This window comes from Callorhinus ursinus, unplaced genomic scaffold, assembly GCF_003265705.2.
Source record: "Callorhinus ursinus isolate GAN/ISIS: 27379988/994484 unplaced genomic scaffold, GSC_fseal_2.0 scaffold58, whole genome shotgun sequence".
Classification (NCBI taxonomy): Eukaryota; Metazoa; Chordata; class Mammalia; order Carnivora; family Otariidae; genus Callorhinus; species Callorhinus ursinus.
The window spans coordinates 5,532,381-5,551,154 of NW_027397120.1; the positions used below are offsets into that span (position 1 = coordinate 5,532,381).

Genomic DNA, 18,774 nt, shown 5'->3' on the forward strand with positions numbered 1-18,774 from the left:
TGAGGGAGCTTGGAAAGGAGACAATACTTTAAATCACTTAAGTAAATCTGGGCCTGCTCTGTGATAGGCGGGGACCCTCCTTCCCTTCACTGAGGAGGATACAGGAAGGGAACAGACCTCACTGAAGAGACGCAGGAAGTCCCGTCTCCGGGAGGAATGGCCAACCTGCAGGACAGTGTGCTGACTGCGGGAGGGGAGGGCTCCCCGCTCATCACAGGTGCACCGGGAAGGCGCTCTGAAGAGGATGACAGACAGCTGGCTTGGCATCAGCAAGGTTAAAGGATTAGGAGCATAACCCCTCCAACTGTGGCCCCTCCAAGAGCTGCCTTCGAAGCACCTGGGAACTTGCTGGAAAGGCCGAATGCAAGGCTCCTTCCCAGATCTTTCAGATTTGAATCTGCATTTTAATAAGATCTTCAGGAGAGTCCTGTGCACAAGAGAGTTTGGGAAGCAGGGGGTAGAGGTCCTCCCGGCCCACTCGTGGCCCCATTCCCCCGTTATCTCCTGTTTCTGACTACAAGAAATAAAATGCACTCCAGGAGCATTAGGTCCAAGCTTGATTCGAACTTAAGAACAATACCCTCATGTTGTTCTGAATCACACTCGTTTCAGATTAATTTTCTGCCACTGGCTCCGGTTGTCTCTTTATTTCTCTTTGTCCGATTGCCATCTAATAAGACGTAACGGGAGATAAATCAGCCTCCTAGTTTGGGGCATTAAGAGATTGTAGTGATGTGTTCCAGCAGCCCACTGGAGTTTATTTTCTTCTATTTCATGACAACTGAGGCATTAAATAGTCTTAAATCATCGCGCTGTCCCTTGCCTGCTCCGTGACCACTCCTGCGGTTTCAGAAATCCAATATGAGAAATCATTCTTTAGAGCAGCGTCCACAGCTGCAAGCAAAGCAATTTAGAGAACACTTTTATGAGAACAGTTTCTACATACCCTGCTTCTGTTACAAATTACTCCCTCGCTTTGACAACACTTACAAAATATGCAGTTTAAGTAATACAAATGGGTTATCAAATTTCCATGATGTAAATAGTCGGAAAAGTTGTTCCCTATCAACAAACCCAGCATCAGGCAGCGACGAGTCTCAACTATTTACTTGCCATCCGATTGTTCCAGCGAATTTAGCACTCAGATACTGGAGGACAGCGTTATACCCATTTCCTTCATTTCCCAGGGTGACTGTTTAATGCTGGGTGGGCTGCTTCATCTCTTCTGGATATTAGCCAGGTCGGGCGGGGGCGTGGGGAATGCAACATGCAACGGGCTCCCATTCATAAGCACATCCCAAGTCCTAGTCCTCAATTTTAATTATCACCAGGAATTTAATAAGAAATACAAAACACGGAATTCCTCTGACCTAGGACATAGGACGTGAAGGGATTTCTCTACATTGTGAGCGATCTCATCGATTAAAAAGTGCTAACACGGAGAATTAAGAAAGTTCTCCATGAGGTTCCTACCAACAAGCCTTGGAAATGCTCAGAGAACCAGAGAAACATGGTTGCAGCTGCATCATTAACTAAGATGATGTAGCTAATCCCAAACTGAGATCAAAGAGAGAGTGGGCTCAGCATCCCAGCTCACCTCCACCGAGACTGAAGGAGCAGGAGACAGGATCCCACAGCGCAGAGGCGGATGGCTAGCTGCCTGGCACACAAGCGTGTCCCACTCAGGGACACAAATACCCGTGAGGAGTAACAAAAGTCAATGTAAGCTCACAGCGCCGCCAGGCTGGGCCAGAAAGTCAAGTGGGGTTTTAATTTCCACAAACCACAAAGCCAGTAGGACGGGATCAAGAAACACAATCCGAGACTCATCCCGTGTTGCAGCTCGAAACATATTCACCTCATCCACCACGTCGACATGACAACTCCAGCCACTTCCCCATGGATTTCTTCCCGGTTCAAAAGGCAGCCTTAAATGGAACCAGCCCAGCAGGTGGGTGTCCTCTCACCACACGGCGGTCATTACCCAGACAACCAGAGGGCTACCTGTCCGACCCCCAGCCCCTCACCACAGAGCCTCACCTGGGCTGTGACAACTCCGGGGAGGCAGGTGGCAGAAAAGGTAAGAGATCTCCTGCAAGAAGCAGCTCCCAAGCAAAGACAAAGAGACAGAGAGGTCTGGACAGCAGGATGTCCCGGGGATGGTGGCATTTTTACCGTCATGTGCTCAGGTACTCAGAGGGTGTGGAGAGCATGCAAACACGTGGACGCCTGTGACACCTGTGATGGGGCCGAGAACTCGACCGTGGAAGCGATCCAAGCAGTACCAGGCTCAGAGCACGGCCTTACCCAGGAGAAGACGTGATGGCCCCCCCACCCCGCCCCTGAGGGCAGGACTCTCCCGCCAGGGGCCTCAGAGGTGTCTGGCTTCTGCTTCTGTCCCAGGCCAGCGCCGGGGAAGGGCCACCCCATGCCCACCAACTCCCAGGGATCTGGGAAGGGCGCAGCAGCCTGCAGACAGCAGAGCACATTTGTCCGCCGACTGGGCTCTCGTAGCCAAGACACGGTGCACTGAACACCGGAACATCTTCTGGGGATCTGGCGTCCAGTTTGAGAGACCCAGTGAAGATCTAAATCATCTCGGAGAGAGGAGGGTGGGAGGGGAGAGGGGCCAGTCCCACAGCGAAAGTGCAGATCCTGAAAACGTACGATGGTGAACTGTGCCAGTGCCATTTGTGCCAAGGGCCTCACTGCCCTAACGTGTGTGTCTGAGGAAGGCGTTTCATCTATCTTTCATCGAACGATGGAACAGTCAACACAGACACTGAAATGTTCAAACAAAGCAGGGCAGGGCCAGAGGCGCCCTCAATCTGATGAGGGGGCCCGCTCACCTTCCTCACCCATTTTCAAAGCAATATATTGAACTTACCAAATTGACATTACAAGAACCAAATGAAAACATTTTCTTATAAATGGATCCTACTTTTAATACTAAAGCAGTTCCAAATTATTGTCAGCATATTACATCTTTTCAATTATGGCTAATTTAATTCCTATACTTTGCATAAATATTTTTCTTAATTCTTATCCAGAGAGAGATTATGGCAAAATTCCTTTTAAGAAATCAAGACATTCAGATTCTCAAACTTCAATTTTAATGCCCCCCATTGCTTTACTTTTGGTTTAATTTCATAATAGCTAAAAATCTAGCACATAGAGATAAATTTAAAAGCCCCCAAACAGTTATCCATGCTTCCCATAATAAAGTCAGTATAAACAAAACACATTTCCCTGATAAATTCCTAAGACCAGAAAATGTCAGAGTCAGAGAAAGTAGGCCCTATACTGAATTTGGAAAAAATCTCTACATGAAAGAAAAAAGTTCTCATCATCATCAACACAAACATGTTTTCAAATGCCCTGAAGAGCCCCTATGATACCAAACATTTTGATTCTACGGGCAGTTATAAACCAGGGTTCTTTTTATTATTATTATTTATTGTGAAAGTACAGCTGACAACACCATGTTAAATTAGTTTCAGGTGTACGACGTCGTGATTCGACCCTTCTATACATTACTCAGAGCCCCCCACCCCACCACGGCGAGTGTAGTCACCACCTGTCCCCAGACGACGTTATTACAGTATCACTGACTATATTCCCTCTGCTGTGCTTTTCCTCTCTGTGACGAATTTACTTTATAAATGGAAGTCTGTATCTCTTACTGCCCGTCATGGATTTCACCCATCCCCCACCCTCCTCCCCTCTGGAAACCACCTGTTTGTTCTCGGTGTGTAAGAGCCCATTTGTTTGTTTGTTGTGTGTTTGTTCACTTGTTTATGAACCAGGTTTTAGATGAACACCTCTAGATCATTCGCGGCTCCTGAATGTGTGGACCAGGGACACTGCAACAGAACCAAACGTCAAGAGTCTACTGTGATGAGTAAGTGAACATGGAGACGTGTCCCTAAGAAGTTTCCGTGTTTCTCACAAGTACTTTTGAGGTTTTCAAGTTCATATACCAACTCAAAATCAATATATGTCTAAAATACACTTGAAAGAAACACAAAAAACAATCAACCTCCAATGACCTTGATTTGAATACATAGATGACACAGACCAGGGTTTAGGTCATCTGCTCAACCAGGTCCTGTAAAGGTCAGGAGCCTGGTCTACAATGTACATGAACAGATGAAATGAATGAAGGTCTGGAAAAACCACCTCTGAAATCGACTAGAAGAGACAAATCGGGAAACTTCTACCTTAGTATAGAGATGCCAGAGCAAACCCACCTCTCCATTCTGGTCTTAAGTGCACTCCCTCTGGATTCTTTTCCGATGGCAAACAGACTGTCCATCTACTGCAAGATTTTGTTCCTGAGGATCAGTTGTTGATGCTTACACATGTTCACCGCTACTCCCTGTGTGTCCCCGGGAGCTCCTTGTCTTGTCTCCCTGAGAGCACATCTCATTCTCTGCACCGTGTTACCAGACTGCCATCCTGCCTCCTAAACTGTATGTCCCGAGGGCAGGACCTGGTCATAGAGATTATGGGTGTTATTCTCAAAACCTTGCACAAGGCACCACAGGGGTTGGGCACTCAAGTACCGTAGAAATCCTCTAAAATTATTTTCAGGGAAACAAATTCCCAAGCTCATAGACACTTTGCAGAGCCGCAGTAAAATATGCTGACCAGTCTCCACAGCACGCTAACCACTGAAGCCAGAGGCTCCTTTCTAGACATCTGGGCTCTTCTGCCTGCACGCATCCACCAGAGCTCACAGTCCCAAGGTCAGATGGGCAGTTAAATACAATATGAAACGATGCATTAGGAGTGCCCAAAAGGAAGAACCATTTTTGGAAAACTAAACTGAATCTTTTAGAAAGATTATAAAGATAAACAGCTTTACAAACTCCGCAAAATTAGGCAGGGTGGAGACAAGTGGAAAAACTAGAAAAATGTGAAAATCTCCTAACTCCATGTGAAAGGAATCGTACGTGAAAGTTAATCAGTGGAACCACATTAAAAACAGGCATTGGCCCTACATAAAAAGATCAGCAAAAAGAAAAAAAAAAGGGAAAGCGAAAAAGTTTAAGGTGTATGATAATCATAAAACACCTTCCACTTTTTTCTTTTTATTTTAAGATGTATTTATTTAGTTGAGAGAGGGAGAGAACACAGGGGGAGAGGCAGAGGGAGAGGAAGAAGGCGGCTCCCTGCTCAGAGCCCAATGCAGGGCTCAATCCCAGGACCCTGAGATCATGGCCTGAGCTGAAGTCAGATGCTTAACTGACTGAACTACCCAGGTGCCCCCAAAATCCTTCCACTTTTTCAATTAATCACCTAAATTCTGGTTTAACCACACTGTGGAAGACTTCCTCCTAGTCTGGAAGGCTTTAAAATTTAACGGAATGTCATGAGTGGGCATAAGAGACTTTAGGGAAAGGCATGACAGTTTTCTCTTTGGTATAAATGCAAAAAGACGCTAGAATGTTGCTCATCACAAAAGAGGAAATTTATTCTCTAAAGCCCCACCGAGATGGTCTCAAGTCACCGGGCTATGAGAACCAAGTTGCTGGGGTAGAACCTCATAGAACAGCATGGTTGGGATCCGTTTACGAACGGTGGAAAAATGTTCCCTTTGCCTAGTTTCCTGTCTCAGCTCCTGACCGTCCAGGGCCCCCCGGGCCCATCTGGACCTCTGCATCCGGGGAAGCGAGGAGACGCGTATGCTCCTCACTGCTTTGCAGACGATGTTCCTTCACCCTACGCCCTTCTCATTCTCAAATACTCCCAACCCTAGCAAACTGTTAAAAATCTTGTGAGGACAATCCCTAAAATAGCTTCTTTGTTGAACTCCGACAGCGTCAGGCTGGCCCAGGGTGAACGCTTCCGGTGGAGGAAGGCACACCACACTTTTCAATGCCCTGTGATTGTATGACACTCACTTTCTCATCTTCCACTAAGAATTGTTTAAACCCCAATGCCTCGCCTAGAAAACGTCAATAACCGTTGAGTAACAAGACTTTAAATCAAGTGCCAACAGACAGACTCTCTCATTGACCAAACTTAAGGCAGGCCCTCCTGGGCCCCCTTCTCAACGAGGCCTTGACTTTCACCCCCAACCTTGCTGGGCCTTCACAGGCTAGTTTCATCAAGAATCCTGCAGAGTCGGTGTAGAGAGAATCTCCCACGCTCAAGATCTGATCCTCCCTGTCCCCAAGGAGGATGTATGAGCCCCGGGCTTACCTTTAGCAGGAACCACATTAAGCTGATATCCGAGAATGCCCAACTCTTAGTAATTATCCATCCACTGACCCCCACGCCTGCTCCTTGACCACACCTCCCCAAGTTGTTCTTATATTCGGAGTTGAGCCGATCTCCCTCTTGACGCCTATTACAATAGTCCCGAATAAAGTCAGTCATCCCCACCCTCTTAACAAGTGTCAGGATAATTTTTTTTTTTTTTTTAACAACGTAGAGTGGTTTTGATTTTTATCCCAAACTTAAACACAGGATTTAATCATGCTACATTTTGGTTAAAAAAAAAAAAAAATTACGCTGGTGATTCAAGGAGCTAGAAATTAAAAGAACAATGCAGCTTTTCTAGTGACCTCAAACCTGCCTTTTCACTGCTCACAAAGCCGGCACCGCGTGTATAGTGTGATATTAAACCTCCCATCCTCAAATTAACTTAAACTATGGGGAGCAGGCAAGCTTTTATGCAGAGGCAGGCAGAGCTAACAGAGAATTGCGGAGCAGCCCCAGAGCTCCCCAGACAGGAGCTCTGGCCCTCCAGGAACCGAATCCTGGTGCCTGCCCTTCAGCTCAGGGCCCATCTGTCTCCTCGGTGATGCCTGAGCAGCTTCCTCACCCACCTGCCGTGCCTCCTCCCTCGCAGGTGAGTGCAGAGGGGGCAGGCACCCTTGGGGCCCCAGGGGCATGGCAGGCTCAGGTAGGCCAAGCAGAGAGGTCAAGGCTCATCTGACATCTTCCAGGGCAGACCGAGAGGAGGAAACACAGACGGTGGACGACAGCTGGGCCCGAAGGGGGCCCAATCGGCACTCGAGGCTCTGCTGTATGCCAAACGGGACGCGGAATCTGAAGCCTGCCACTGAAAATCCCTGCCGTGCTAACAACCCACAGGGCCACCAGAAGGAAAGAGGCCCAGGAGACCATCACCAAATTGAAACACAGAGGTCAGGTGGCAGGGGGCTCCTGGTGTTCTTTCATGCCCAAGGATGCTGCAGTCGCTGACTCAGTATAAACCCCTGCTCACAACACATTCAGGTTTTATTTTATTTTATTTTATTTTTTTTACCAATACGGAAACCTGGATGTGCATATTCACGGGGGAGCTCCAAGCCTTGAGAAACGATCATCCTGCCCTGATGAAAATTATTATTCCATACCATGAAAGTGAGGCTGTTTTGCAAACGGCCATCTTCCTCCTAGCCCTACAAAAAAAAAAAAGTTGTTCGTACTCATTAAAGTTAGTTTTGCAAACTGATATTTGTTAAATCAACCAAACATTTGGGTCATTTTGCTAGAATCAATACATGCGGCTAGAAGCTCAAACAAAGAAAGCAAAATTTACTTATCAAAGCTTTCGTTGGATCATGCTGGCCCGTGTGTGAAACCACCTAGGAGAAACGCGATCATTAACCCTCCGATCTAGAACGAAACCTGCACTCTGGCCCTGCATACAGCAGTGCAGAAACCGAGGCCCAGGGCATGCTCACAGCTGGACTTCAGCCTCTCACCGTAAATGGAAAAAGCGTCAAGCCCCACCCCCCCCTCTGGATCTTGGCTTCTTTTTACAGAGAGTCCACGGCACAGATGCGTGTTGTTGTGGCTAAGACAGAAACATCAGCTCCACTTCCCAGGGGAGGTATGATTCTGACATCTCCCCAACAGTTCAAGGATTTGAACGAGATGAGGGAGCTGAGGGAAAACTGGTGTCTGTTGGGGAGACTGCAATGAGTGGGTGCAGCCAACCTGGCTTCGCTGCGGGGTGGGACGAGGGCGAAAGCGGCTGTCAGGGCCTTCAGCACGGCCAGGAGGAAGAAATGGAACAAGTTTAAGCACAAACACAAAGGAAAGGAAGTTAGGTGGTGCCCAGGGAGGGCAGGCAGGCCAGCCTGGAGAAGGAAGGAAGGAGGAAGCCTGGAGCAGGCATCCCCGTGACCGGCGTGCAGCCCAAAGACCCCCAAAGTGAACAATCACAAGAGAACTCAGAGCAGATAGATAAGGAATCGCAGGGTCTGTAAAGGAAAAGGGAAGACACACCAGAATATAATTCCTGGCACCAGCGTGACGGGTAAAATTCACAACACCAAGGCAGGAGGCGACCCTCCTCTGTTTTGTGGCTGATCGACCCTCCTAGCGGGCGGTCCCTGATGCTCTACACATCTCCCTAGGTCCTGGTTGCCTTGTCTGGGGTCCTCCAATCTAGAACATACCGACCTTTACTGCTTCGGCTCAGTGGCTCATTTCCTCTTTGATTTTCTCCAGGTAGTTCAGAAAAGAGTCAGAATTACCAGGAAAGCACAGGCCGATGGGGAAAGGCATGGGACCGAGGTGCAGAGAGGGGCACCCGTGAGACAGGCCTTCTGGTTTCATCTCTCAATGTCTGGGCTAAGGCCACCAGCGGCTGCCACCAGGGGAGGGTGCCTGCTCCCCTCTACAGGCTGGGCTGGCCTGTGCGGTGTTCCGGGGAGGAAAGCAGAGCTTGCTGAGGCCCTGGAGGCCGCCGGCCACCCTTCCCTCCCATGGTTCTCGCAGTCTTTGTGCCTGGCTCACCTCCTCTCAGCACACGACGGACACGGGGGAAAGAGTCAGCTCCCAAAGGCCAGCATGCTCCAAGAAAGGATACGGAGTCTGTGATACCACACACAAAGACCCTTTTCTTTTTTCAAACCCTACCTCCAGAAAGGCGGGAGAAAACAGCCAGGAGGTCAGGTTTGAGGTGAGGATGGGGTGTAAGACCTTAGTTGAACTGACCAAACCCTCCCTTCCAGAGTGGCCACAAAGAATCAGTTAGGCCACACCAGGACTCAACCAGACGTGCTGACAGATGATGTTGTCGTGTCCCAGGACTGCAGGAGCAAATGACCACAAACAGGTGGCGAGAGACAATAGGAATTTTGTCCCTCACACGGGCAAAAAATCAAGGTGCCAGTGGGGCCATGCTCTCTATGTAGCCGGTGTGGGAGACCCTGTTCCTTGCCCTTCCCTTAGTTTCTCTCTGGTATAGTTGACATCCCTTGTGGATACGTCACTCGGACCCCTGTCCTCATCGTCACAATATGTGACAATGTGTGTCTGCGTCTGGCCCCGCGTTCTCTTTTTATAAGGACACCAGTCATTGGATTTGGGTCCACCCTACTTCAGTATGACCTCATCTTAACGTGATTTATGTCTGCAAAGACCCTATTTACAAATAATGTCATATCCACGGGTACCAGGGGTTAGGAACTCCACCTATCTTTTGAGGGACATAATTCAGCACAAAACAGGTACCCTGGCCGGCTGTATCACACCTCCCCTGAACACCTCCAGATCATCTGATTTCGGCAGATTTTCCCTTGTCTCTCACAAGCAGGGCCTTCATGTCCCTTCCACAATCAAAATGCAGTAAAGGTCTGACAAATGTGACCAGTGGATTTTCAAAAGTGATGTTCTAACTGTAGCCTTGGGCCTCGTGATATAAACCCAGATAAGTTTGCTAGGTGTTTCTCTTGAAATTAACCAATAGCAGTTTTGATGTGTCTTCGTAAAGCGTAACAAGAACCAGCTCTGAGCAGATCGTCCGCCTCCACACTCTGTGGAAGCAGACAGCAATCTCAGCTGCGAGACAATTTATGGCCCAGTTGGGGAAGAGAGAATGCTGAGGGGAAATGCTTTCTGGTTGACAACGGTCAAAGCAATTGCTTGGTTCACTCAAGGAGAACTGAAGGATACTCCAGTAAATTTAAAAAGAAAGGAAAACTCTCTATTAACTCAACCATGAGAGGTAATTTAATGAAAAGATTTCATTTCAGTTAATGAATGATTTATTGAAAATGCAAACAAATTCACCTTCTGCTACAATTATCACTAGAATTTCGAAACAAGGGATCACTATCTAATTAGTCACAGATTTAAATTAACCCTAAACAAAGGGATTCATCTGTGAAACATTTGATTGGCTTACCTGTGATTTTTGAAACTAATTTACCATATAGACATTACTTGTATGGGTATTAAGTTTTAGGGTCACAGAACATGGTATCACAAAGTACGCATGAGCAAATACTAAAATTATGGTGCTCATAACTAGGAACCAATCCGATCTTAATAATAGTTTTTAAATTCACATTGATTCACACTTAATGGATTATTTTCCCTCCAGATGGGTTATTACCCATGGTAGGAATAATACTGTTTTTCCAACAGTAGGTTTGGTGGGGTTAATTAAGTCGTGTTTGTTTCCCCTCAAGATAGTATCAACAAAACTTTGAAATGAGCACTGTCCAGACCAGCATTACAGAAGAAGGTACCCGATAGGTTACGGGTGGTGAGCTCATGCCCTGACTCCAACACGATGCCCACGGCTGTCAACGCTTTCCTATAAAAACACTCCCCTCATTTCCTCCCTCACTGAGCTGTCACTGCAAGGGCCTCCCCAGCCAATGCCATGAGAGTTTGCTTTATGTTTTCAACAGTCCAAGATTCTCAAACGTAACTGCAGAGTCACTAAAATTTGTACCTGTAAAATCGGGGAGGGACGTAGAGTCAGAGACGCTCTGAATTTCTGAGGAGTATCATTCTGTTGCCTGATAACAAAACCCCGATGAGAACAATCCCACTGAATGCTTCCTTCTTTGGGGTAAGCTGCACACTGCCAGGATGGTCCTCCTTCCGTGCTCAATGCCCAACCGTCTTTACTGTCCCCTTCCGTGAAGATGGCCCCCATGACAGTGCCCTATGTCTCCTATCCCTCTGCTCACCGCCAGCACGACTGCTCTCGTGACCCATCACCTCTCTACCCCCCACCGGGACTAGGTCCTCTGGATGCCGCTTGCTTCTGAGCCTCAGACCTGCGCTTCTGAGTTCTCCTGGCCAGCCCATCCTCCCAGAAGCTTCTCAAACGAAGCAAACCCCATATCAAATCTGCGATGGCCTTCTTCCCTTCGAACCAACTTAGCTCTGGTCGTAGCATCCAGCCTTGCCCTCTGTCAGCACCTTCCTTGCCTTCCGCAGCCGGGCAGCTGCCGAAACAACAGACTCCCCCCCTCGGGTGCGCTCCCCAGCCGCTGATGGCCTGCGTGCTGTGACTGGCTGCCGCGTCCTGGCCACCGGCCTCCATGCCCCACAGTCATCCTCACCTGATGCTACAGCAAGTGCACCCGAGTCCCCGTCCCAGGCCTTCTCCCGGTGAAAGACACGGACGCCTCTACCTCCAGCCACTGACGGGCCACAGCTCATTCTCATACCACAAGGTGGACAAGGCCCTCCAGGACACTCCCCCAGACTGCCCTCTCCCTCGCCGTGCCCCCAAGAGCCAGGCATTGAGGGCCAGCTCCTCTCCTCATATCAATCCCATCCCTGAGCGACATGCCTCCTCCTTTCCTTGAATGCACGCCACAGAAAGGCCACCCCTGCTGGCCTCGCTCCCCGTGCCCACAGCACCTTGTCCAGAATTGGCTGTGCACAGGCTTGCACCTTCCGAGGGACCTGGGGTTTGCAGGTGCTCAGCACTGAACGAGATGAGCAGAGACTACTCGGGACAGCAACCACTTTGAGAGTTGACGGGAGCGGGGTGGGGGTGTGTGGGCACAGGACGAGGGCAACCTCAGCTCCTGCGAACGGTGCCTCAGTGGCACGGACACAGAGAACAGCAGGTTTCTGACTTGCCTGCTCTAACAGCCTGCTAAAGAGACAAAAGCAAACTCAACTGCTAGATCACTTGTTTTGCAAATCAGAGCGCAGTTAGCCTGGGTCAATCCACGGGGCACCAACGTGCCAAGAACAGGCCTGTGCCTTCAGGTGCTGGGAGGAGCGTGGGGACCTTCCGGGAGCCGGCAGGTACGGCCGCCCTGCTCAGGGAAGGTTCTTGCTGTAGGCACCACATCTCCCTCTCCCTCCACCTTCCCTTGTAAGTAACTCATGTTTCAGTGGTTTGCAAAGGTCTATGTGAAAAATAATTGGCTAGTCTGTTTCTATAATGGAGCCTGGTGCTGCATGGCATATAATCAGTCAGGTATAGAGAGGTAATCCACTTTTTTGAAGTAGAGTCAGAATTTTTGAGTGAGAAGGGCCCTCAGAAATCATACAGCAAGTAAAACGTCTGCTCATTTCAGAGACGAGGAAAAATCCTAGAGAGGTTAAGAAACTTGCCCAAAACCACAGGGCATGCTGTAAGGAAGTCAGAACCTGTCCATACCCAAAGAGGACCCTTGTATTTAACTTAACTTAAAAGACCAATTATCAATATCCAATGGAGGGCGCCTGGGTGGCTCAGCGGGTTGAGCGACGGCCTTCGGCTCAGGTCATGATCCTGGAGTCCCGGGATCGAGTCCCGCATCGGGCTCCCTGCTCGGCGGGGAGTCTGCTTCTCCCGCTGACCTTCCCCCCTCTCCTGCTCTCTCTCTCTCAAATAAGTAAATAAAATCTTTAAAAAAAAAAATCTCCAATGGAGAAGGTTTAAGTATTGTTCACAAACCTGATTTAGGTTTATCATATTGCCAAGACCTTAGTTAGACCTATAAATGTTTTTAAGAACAAAAAGAATATATTATAACCAACTGATTTCATAATCTGTAACCCCGAGCCTCCATGGGCATACAACTATAGGTTGTGTTTGTTAAAGGGGCTCCTTTCCCCAGCCCAAACGTCCCCCCATCACACTTCTGTCATCCTTATTCAAGAATAGGACAATTCACATAAGATACAACCCTTAGGAGGTGAAAGACCTGTACTCTTAAAACTATAGAACATTGATGAAAGAAATTGAAGATGACACAAACAAGTAGAAAGATACTCCATGCGAATGGATTGGAAGAAGTATTGTTCAAATATCCAAACCACCCAAGGCAATCAACAGATTTAATGCAGTCCCTATCAAAATACCAACATTTTTCAGAGAACTAGAAGAAACCACCCTAAAATTTGCATGGAATCAAAGATCCCTAAATACCAAAACAGTCCTGAAAAAGACAAACAAACCTGGAGGCCTCACAATTCCAGGTTTCAAGTTATATTACAAAGTTGCAGTAATCAAATCAGTATGGTACTGGCACAAAAACAGACACATAGATCAATGGAACAGAGCAGAAAGCCCAGAAATAACCCATGTTTATATGGTCATTCATCTTTGACAAAGGAGGCAAGAATATGCAATGGGAAAAAGTCTCTGGAACAAATGGTGTGGGAAAAACTGGACAGCTACATGCAAAAGAATGAAACGGGACCACTGGCTTACACCACACACAAAGATATATGCAAAAGTGGATTAAGGACCCATATATGAGACTTAGAACTATAAAAATCCTAGAAGAGAGCACAGGCAGTAATTTCTCCGACATTGGCCATAGCAATGTTTTTTTCTACATATATCTCCTGAGGCAGGGGAAACAAAAGCGAAAATAAACTATTGAGACTTCCTCAAAATAAAAAGCTTCTGCACAGCAAAGGAAACAATCAACAAAACTAAAAGACAACCTACGGGATGGAAGAAGATATTTACAAATGACATCTCATAAAGGGTTAGAATCTAAAATATATAAAGAACTTACACAACTCAACACCCAAAAAACAAATAATCCAATTAAAAAGTGGGCAGAAGACATGAACACACATTTCTCCAAAGGAGACATACGGATGGCCAACAGACACATGAAAAGATGCTCAACATCACTCATCCTCTGGGAAATGCAAATCAAAACTGTCATGAGATATCACTTCACACCTGTCAAAATGGCTAAAATCAGGAGAGAAGAAACAACAGGCATTGGTGAGGATGTAGCGAAAAAGGAACCCTCATGCACTGTTGGTGGGAATGCAAACTGGTGCAGCCACTGTCGCCTCTCTGAGAACTGAAGCGGCTCAGCGCTTGAATGCTTGAGGTAGACCAGGTGACCAGGAAGGTTCTAAGGGCAAGTCAGAGGTAAGGAGTCTGGCAGGGGAGGGGCTCTGGGGGAGGAGGAGTCCTAGCTGTTCTCACGGGGTTTTTTAGTAAATGAAGAACGCTCCTGTTTCTGCTGGTTTCCTTTTCTTCATGTAGTCATTCCACAACTATATCCTGGGTGCCACCTCCAATGCTAGGTCTTATGCAGTATCTAAGGGCAATCTGGTCACAGAATCTGTTGGCAGGTTCAGAGGGGCTGAGCACCTGGCTCATCTGGCAGGCAAGTACCCTTCCCCTCTCCCAGCCTCCAGCCCTGCACTCAACCCTCCCAGAGCTGTCAGCAGGTTCAAGAAGACGACCTGCCCATCGGGCAGGTCAGGAGGGGGAGAAGTGTGCCTTGGTGAAGGACCTATGTCCACCTCAGCAGCAAAGCCACTGCTCCCCTCACTGAGACTGGCCTGTGCACCCGGTCTGGGCTGGGTGCACCGAAGGAGGAGGCCAGTGACACATGAAACTCGGTCCTGGCCCTTCAGTGTCCAGACACGGGCGCCAAGCCACAGGTCAGGGAGAGCCACAGCCACCTCAGGCCACCAGCATCCTCTCTTCAGAGAGAGGCATTTTTTCTTTCTCACCTGAACTAATGTCTCCTTGCAAAGGCCACTCCCACCGAGTCTGCGCTTCCCTGAAGTCTCGTGCCCTGGGCAGCCTTCCACCCTCCACACGGTGCTGTAGGGAAGGCCTCCCGGCATCCCACAGGGGGCACTCTGCCACGAGACCCCTTCTCATGGTCCTGCTGAGCTCCTGGTCAGCAGGTTGGGCAGGGCACTGCCGGGGACCTTGTTTGGTTCTTCCCCAGAGTCTTCCAGAGTACAAACTGAAACCTGTCAAACTGGGACTTCCCATCTGGGCTTTCGATATCCCCAACGACTACAAGGCAGCAAAGGAGTGGCCAGAGACAGGCCCTGAGATTCATCTGCCAATACCAACTCTCAGCTGGTCAGATGTCACTCTACATCATCAGCAGGTTTTCCTCGGCAAGTGCAAAACATAACACCCATTGCTGTGGGTGAGCAACGTGAATAACCTTATTCCCTCTTAAGTCGACGTGGTCAACAGCATACCTGATGAGCAGGAAGCGGAGACATGCGCACCTTTAATCAAGTGACAGGGATGCAAGAGCGTACAAAGTTGTACGCAACAAAGCACCCGAAAACAAGTGAGTCAGACAGTAATGTCACACCCGAGATCCGTCCATTACCAATTTTCTTTTCTTCCCAACATTATCCCACCGTTACCCTGAAGCCCTGTGACACACGCTGGTGGCCCCTCTCTCTTGTGAAGACACACAAGAGACCCACAGCACGGCTTCACGCCCCCAGGTCCTATGAAGCAATGCGGGAGAGCTCTGCAGCAGAGGCGGCCAGTGACTCACCTGTAGCAGTGAGGGTGCCCCCCCCGGAGAAGCCCCCCGAGTCCCTGAGGTCCGGGAGCCTGGGAGAACTCGCAGCTGCCTTCCTAGAGGCTGGAGTTAGGGGTTCACAGAGCCCACAGTGTCTGGAAATATCCCATCTTGGGGTGACACAGCTTCCCCAGCAAACATTTTACAGAGGATTTAAAGAGAAAAAGAGAACAAAAGAGAGAGAGAGCGAGACACCGACCTGGAGTGGTCATATTGGAAATGCACATAATGAAAACTGTCCAAAATCAGAGCGGTCTATTAGAAATGCTGTCAGAGGCCAACCGTGACAGCTCAGACAAATCGATGAAATATATCTGGAGGCACTTGGGACACGCAGACCTTCCAAGGATCCGCTGGAGCTCACGTCCTTGTGAGGCCGCAGATCCTTGCTCCAGAGGGGTACCGGGGGCCGAGCCTGATGGTGCAGGTCAGTGAGCGCACTGTGGGGACGGAGGGAGCCCACAGAGTCTAGCTGCACCTGCTTCCTCACACACACAGTAGTGCTGCTAATGACCCCTTGTTTAACCATTTATGGCCGGCACCTCACTCCACTTGGCTCGTGAGTGGAAATGCCGTCTGTCCCTGAGTTCTATCTAGTTAGGCTTATAACAAACAGTAGAGCAGGGAGGTTGAGTTCTGCGTCCTGAACAAAGAGAAGACAAACACTAGGCAACTGTAGCTCGGCTGCTGAGCCCTGTCTGACCTAGAGCAAGCCCCCACCCCCCTCACGTTCTCACAGGGGACTGACCCAACGGGGAGTGGGGGGGGGGGGGAGTCCTTCTGGCTTACAACAATCCCCCATCTCCAGCACCTGGTTGATACCTGGGCTGATATGAGGCATCTGAATCCCCCCAGGGGATTCAGAGTTCCACCCAGGATTTCTAGAACTGCAACAAGGGTCAGGTATGATCTCTGAGCACAGGAGCCGTGGGGGCTGGTGAGTGGCCATATTCTCTGCCTGCCACAAGGATGAAGGCACAAGGCAAGAAGGAATGCAGCACTCAGAGGCAAAGAGGAAAGACAACATTCAAGCCACTAGTTCTGATCACCCTCAGATGCCCATCTAGATACTGCCTTACACAGGCCTCAACAACCCTTTCAGTAAACCCACGCTGTACCCAAGCTACTCCGAGCTTGTATCCTGACCCTGGTAACCAAGAGCCTTGAGTAACAGAAGGAGAAGGAGAAGACACCCGTTGGCTTCCCAATCTCTTCCCTAAACCAGGAGCAGTCAGGTTCTAGATCTGTGTCCATGGTCAGGTTCTAGATCTGTGTCCATGGTTGGGGCAGAAGGAGAGGCAAAGTCTCAGTCATGACATCCATCCCCAAGGCCCAGCAACCTTGGAACCCCGACTCCCAGGTTCTTGTAAAACTAAACGTGCGATTACCACATGACTCAGCTACTCTTTAGGCATGAACCCCTCTACACGAGTGACCACAGCAGCTTTGCTCATTAGAGCCCCTAGGCTGGTCATGACCCAGATGTCCTGTAATGGTTAGAAGTGTGTACATCTCTACTATGCAAGAGTACTTAGCAATCAAAGGAAAATCGAACAATACATACAACAACTCAGGTGGATCTCACGGGAATTAGGCTGAGTGAAAAACTCTCCACTCTCAAAGGTTATGCACCATATGATCCCCATCTACAGAACACCCCTCAAGTGAAAAAAAAAAGTAAAAAACAAGGAAGAGACTGGAGTTGGCAGGAGTTAGGGAGGGCGAGGAGAAGGGGAGTGACTGTGGCTATCCCAAGGGACAGGAAGGATCCTGTGGTGGAAGTATTCACATCTTGACTGCGGTGTTGGTCACATGAATGTATACGTGGGATGGACTGCACAGAACTAAATACACACACCATACACACAAACGAATGAGCTCATGTAAAACTAGTAAAATCTAAATAAAGTCCATGAATTGCATCAATGTCGAGTTTCTTGGTTGTGATACAACATCACTCTATAAGATGTTACCAATGGGAGATATTGGGTGAAGGGTACATGGATCTCTTCACTGTATTTTTTAACGCTGCAGGGAAATCTATAATTATCTGAAAGTAACAAGCTAAAGAAATGCAATAAAAAAATCTGTTTTCTACTACAAAGTACTCTTACCCTCATTGTGAATATCACGGAAAAGAGGTCTGATCACAGTATCTAAAAAAACATACTATAAAAACACATGAAATGAGGAAAAAAGTAAATCCTATCTTAAGTAACATCATCCAGATCCAATTAACTCTAATATTTTTCACATGTTCTCTGGCATTAATTTAAAAACTCCAGGCATACAAGAAATCAAGATACAACCACAGACCAAGACCCCTTTCCCCACAAAAAAAAAAAAAAAAAAGACAACAGAAACAGACCTGCCAATAGTGTTTCAGTGATTAAAAACGTGGATAAATAATTTTATGTTGGGTTAGCAAAAATAACCAAATGGAAATTCCATAACAGAAATTTAGAACATAATACATAGGTTTACCAGCATAATATAAGACAGAGAAAAGAAATACGGAACTGGAAGATATTTCAGAAAAAGAAATCTAGACTAAAGCTCAGACAGAAAATGGATGGAAAGCCTAACTAAAAAAAGAGCATAAGAGATATACGTCGTTATGATGAAAAAGTCTTAAAAATATATATAACTGAGTTCCAGAAAAAGGAGAGAAAGACAATGAGAGAAGCAGTAACAATAGAGAGACTGACTGAGGATTTTCCAAAACATTATGAATTCAAAGCACTGTAGAAAACAAGCAAATAATCCCCCCCAAGCACATATACCTAGAAGTACAAAATGACACTGAGATGTCATTTCCTACTTGATTAATTGGCAAAAATATAAAAGTCTGGCGACATAATATGTTGGAAAGACTGGGGAAATAAGCATGGCCATTTATTTCTGGTGAGAATGGACAACTGAATGATCCTATGACATGGAATTGGGTATTATTGACCAAAATTACGTATCTTTCATCTAACCAACCCACCGCAAATAACCTTTCAGAAAGATACACTGGCAAAACTATGGAAAGATGTGGGCACAAGGACATTACTTAAAGCACCATCTGCTAGAGCAAAGAATAAGAACAATCAAACGTCCATTAATAGGGACCGAATGAACTACACAGTACACTTATACAATGGAGTACAATGCAGTGGTAAACAGTGATGAGAAATATTTCTATGTACTGCTCCTGACTAATTTCCAGATGGAAAAAGCAAGGCAGAAAAGTTTATATAACATG

General features: G+C 47.7%; 1 protein-coding gene across 6 annotated transcripts in view; it reads right to left on the bottom strand.

The window, feature by feature from the left end:
* The window catches only part of DOCK1 (dedicator of cytokinesis 1), a 485,590-nt gene that overhangs the window by 125,867 nt on the left and 340,949 nt on the right, over positions 1–18,774 (bottom strand). The window contains exon 30 of one of the 6 annotated variants that reach the window (XM_073884746.1): positions 7,285–7,415. The exons of the other annotated variants lie outside the window; for them this stretch is intronic. Coding sequence (XP_073740847.1) covers positions 7,337–7,415 — 79 coding nt within the window. The 3' untranslated portion in view covers positions 7,285–7,336. Of the gene's footprint in view, positions 1–7,284; positions 7,416–18,774 lie in introns of those variants that run through there. 6 annotated transcript variants of the gene reach the window in all.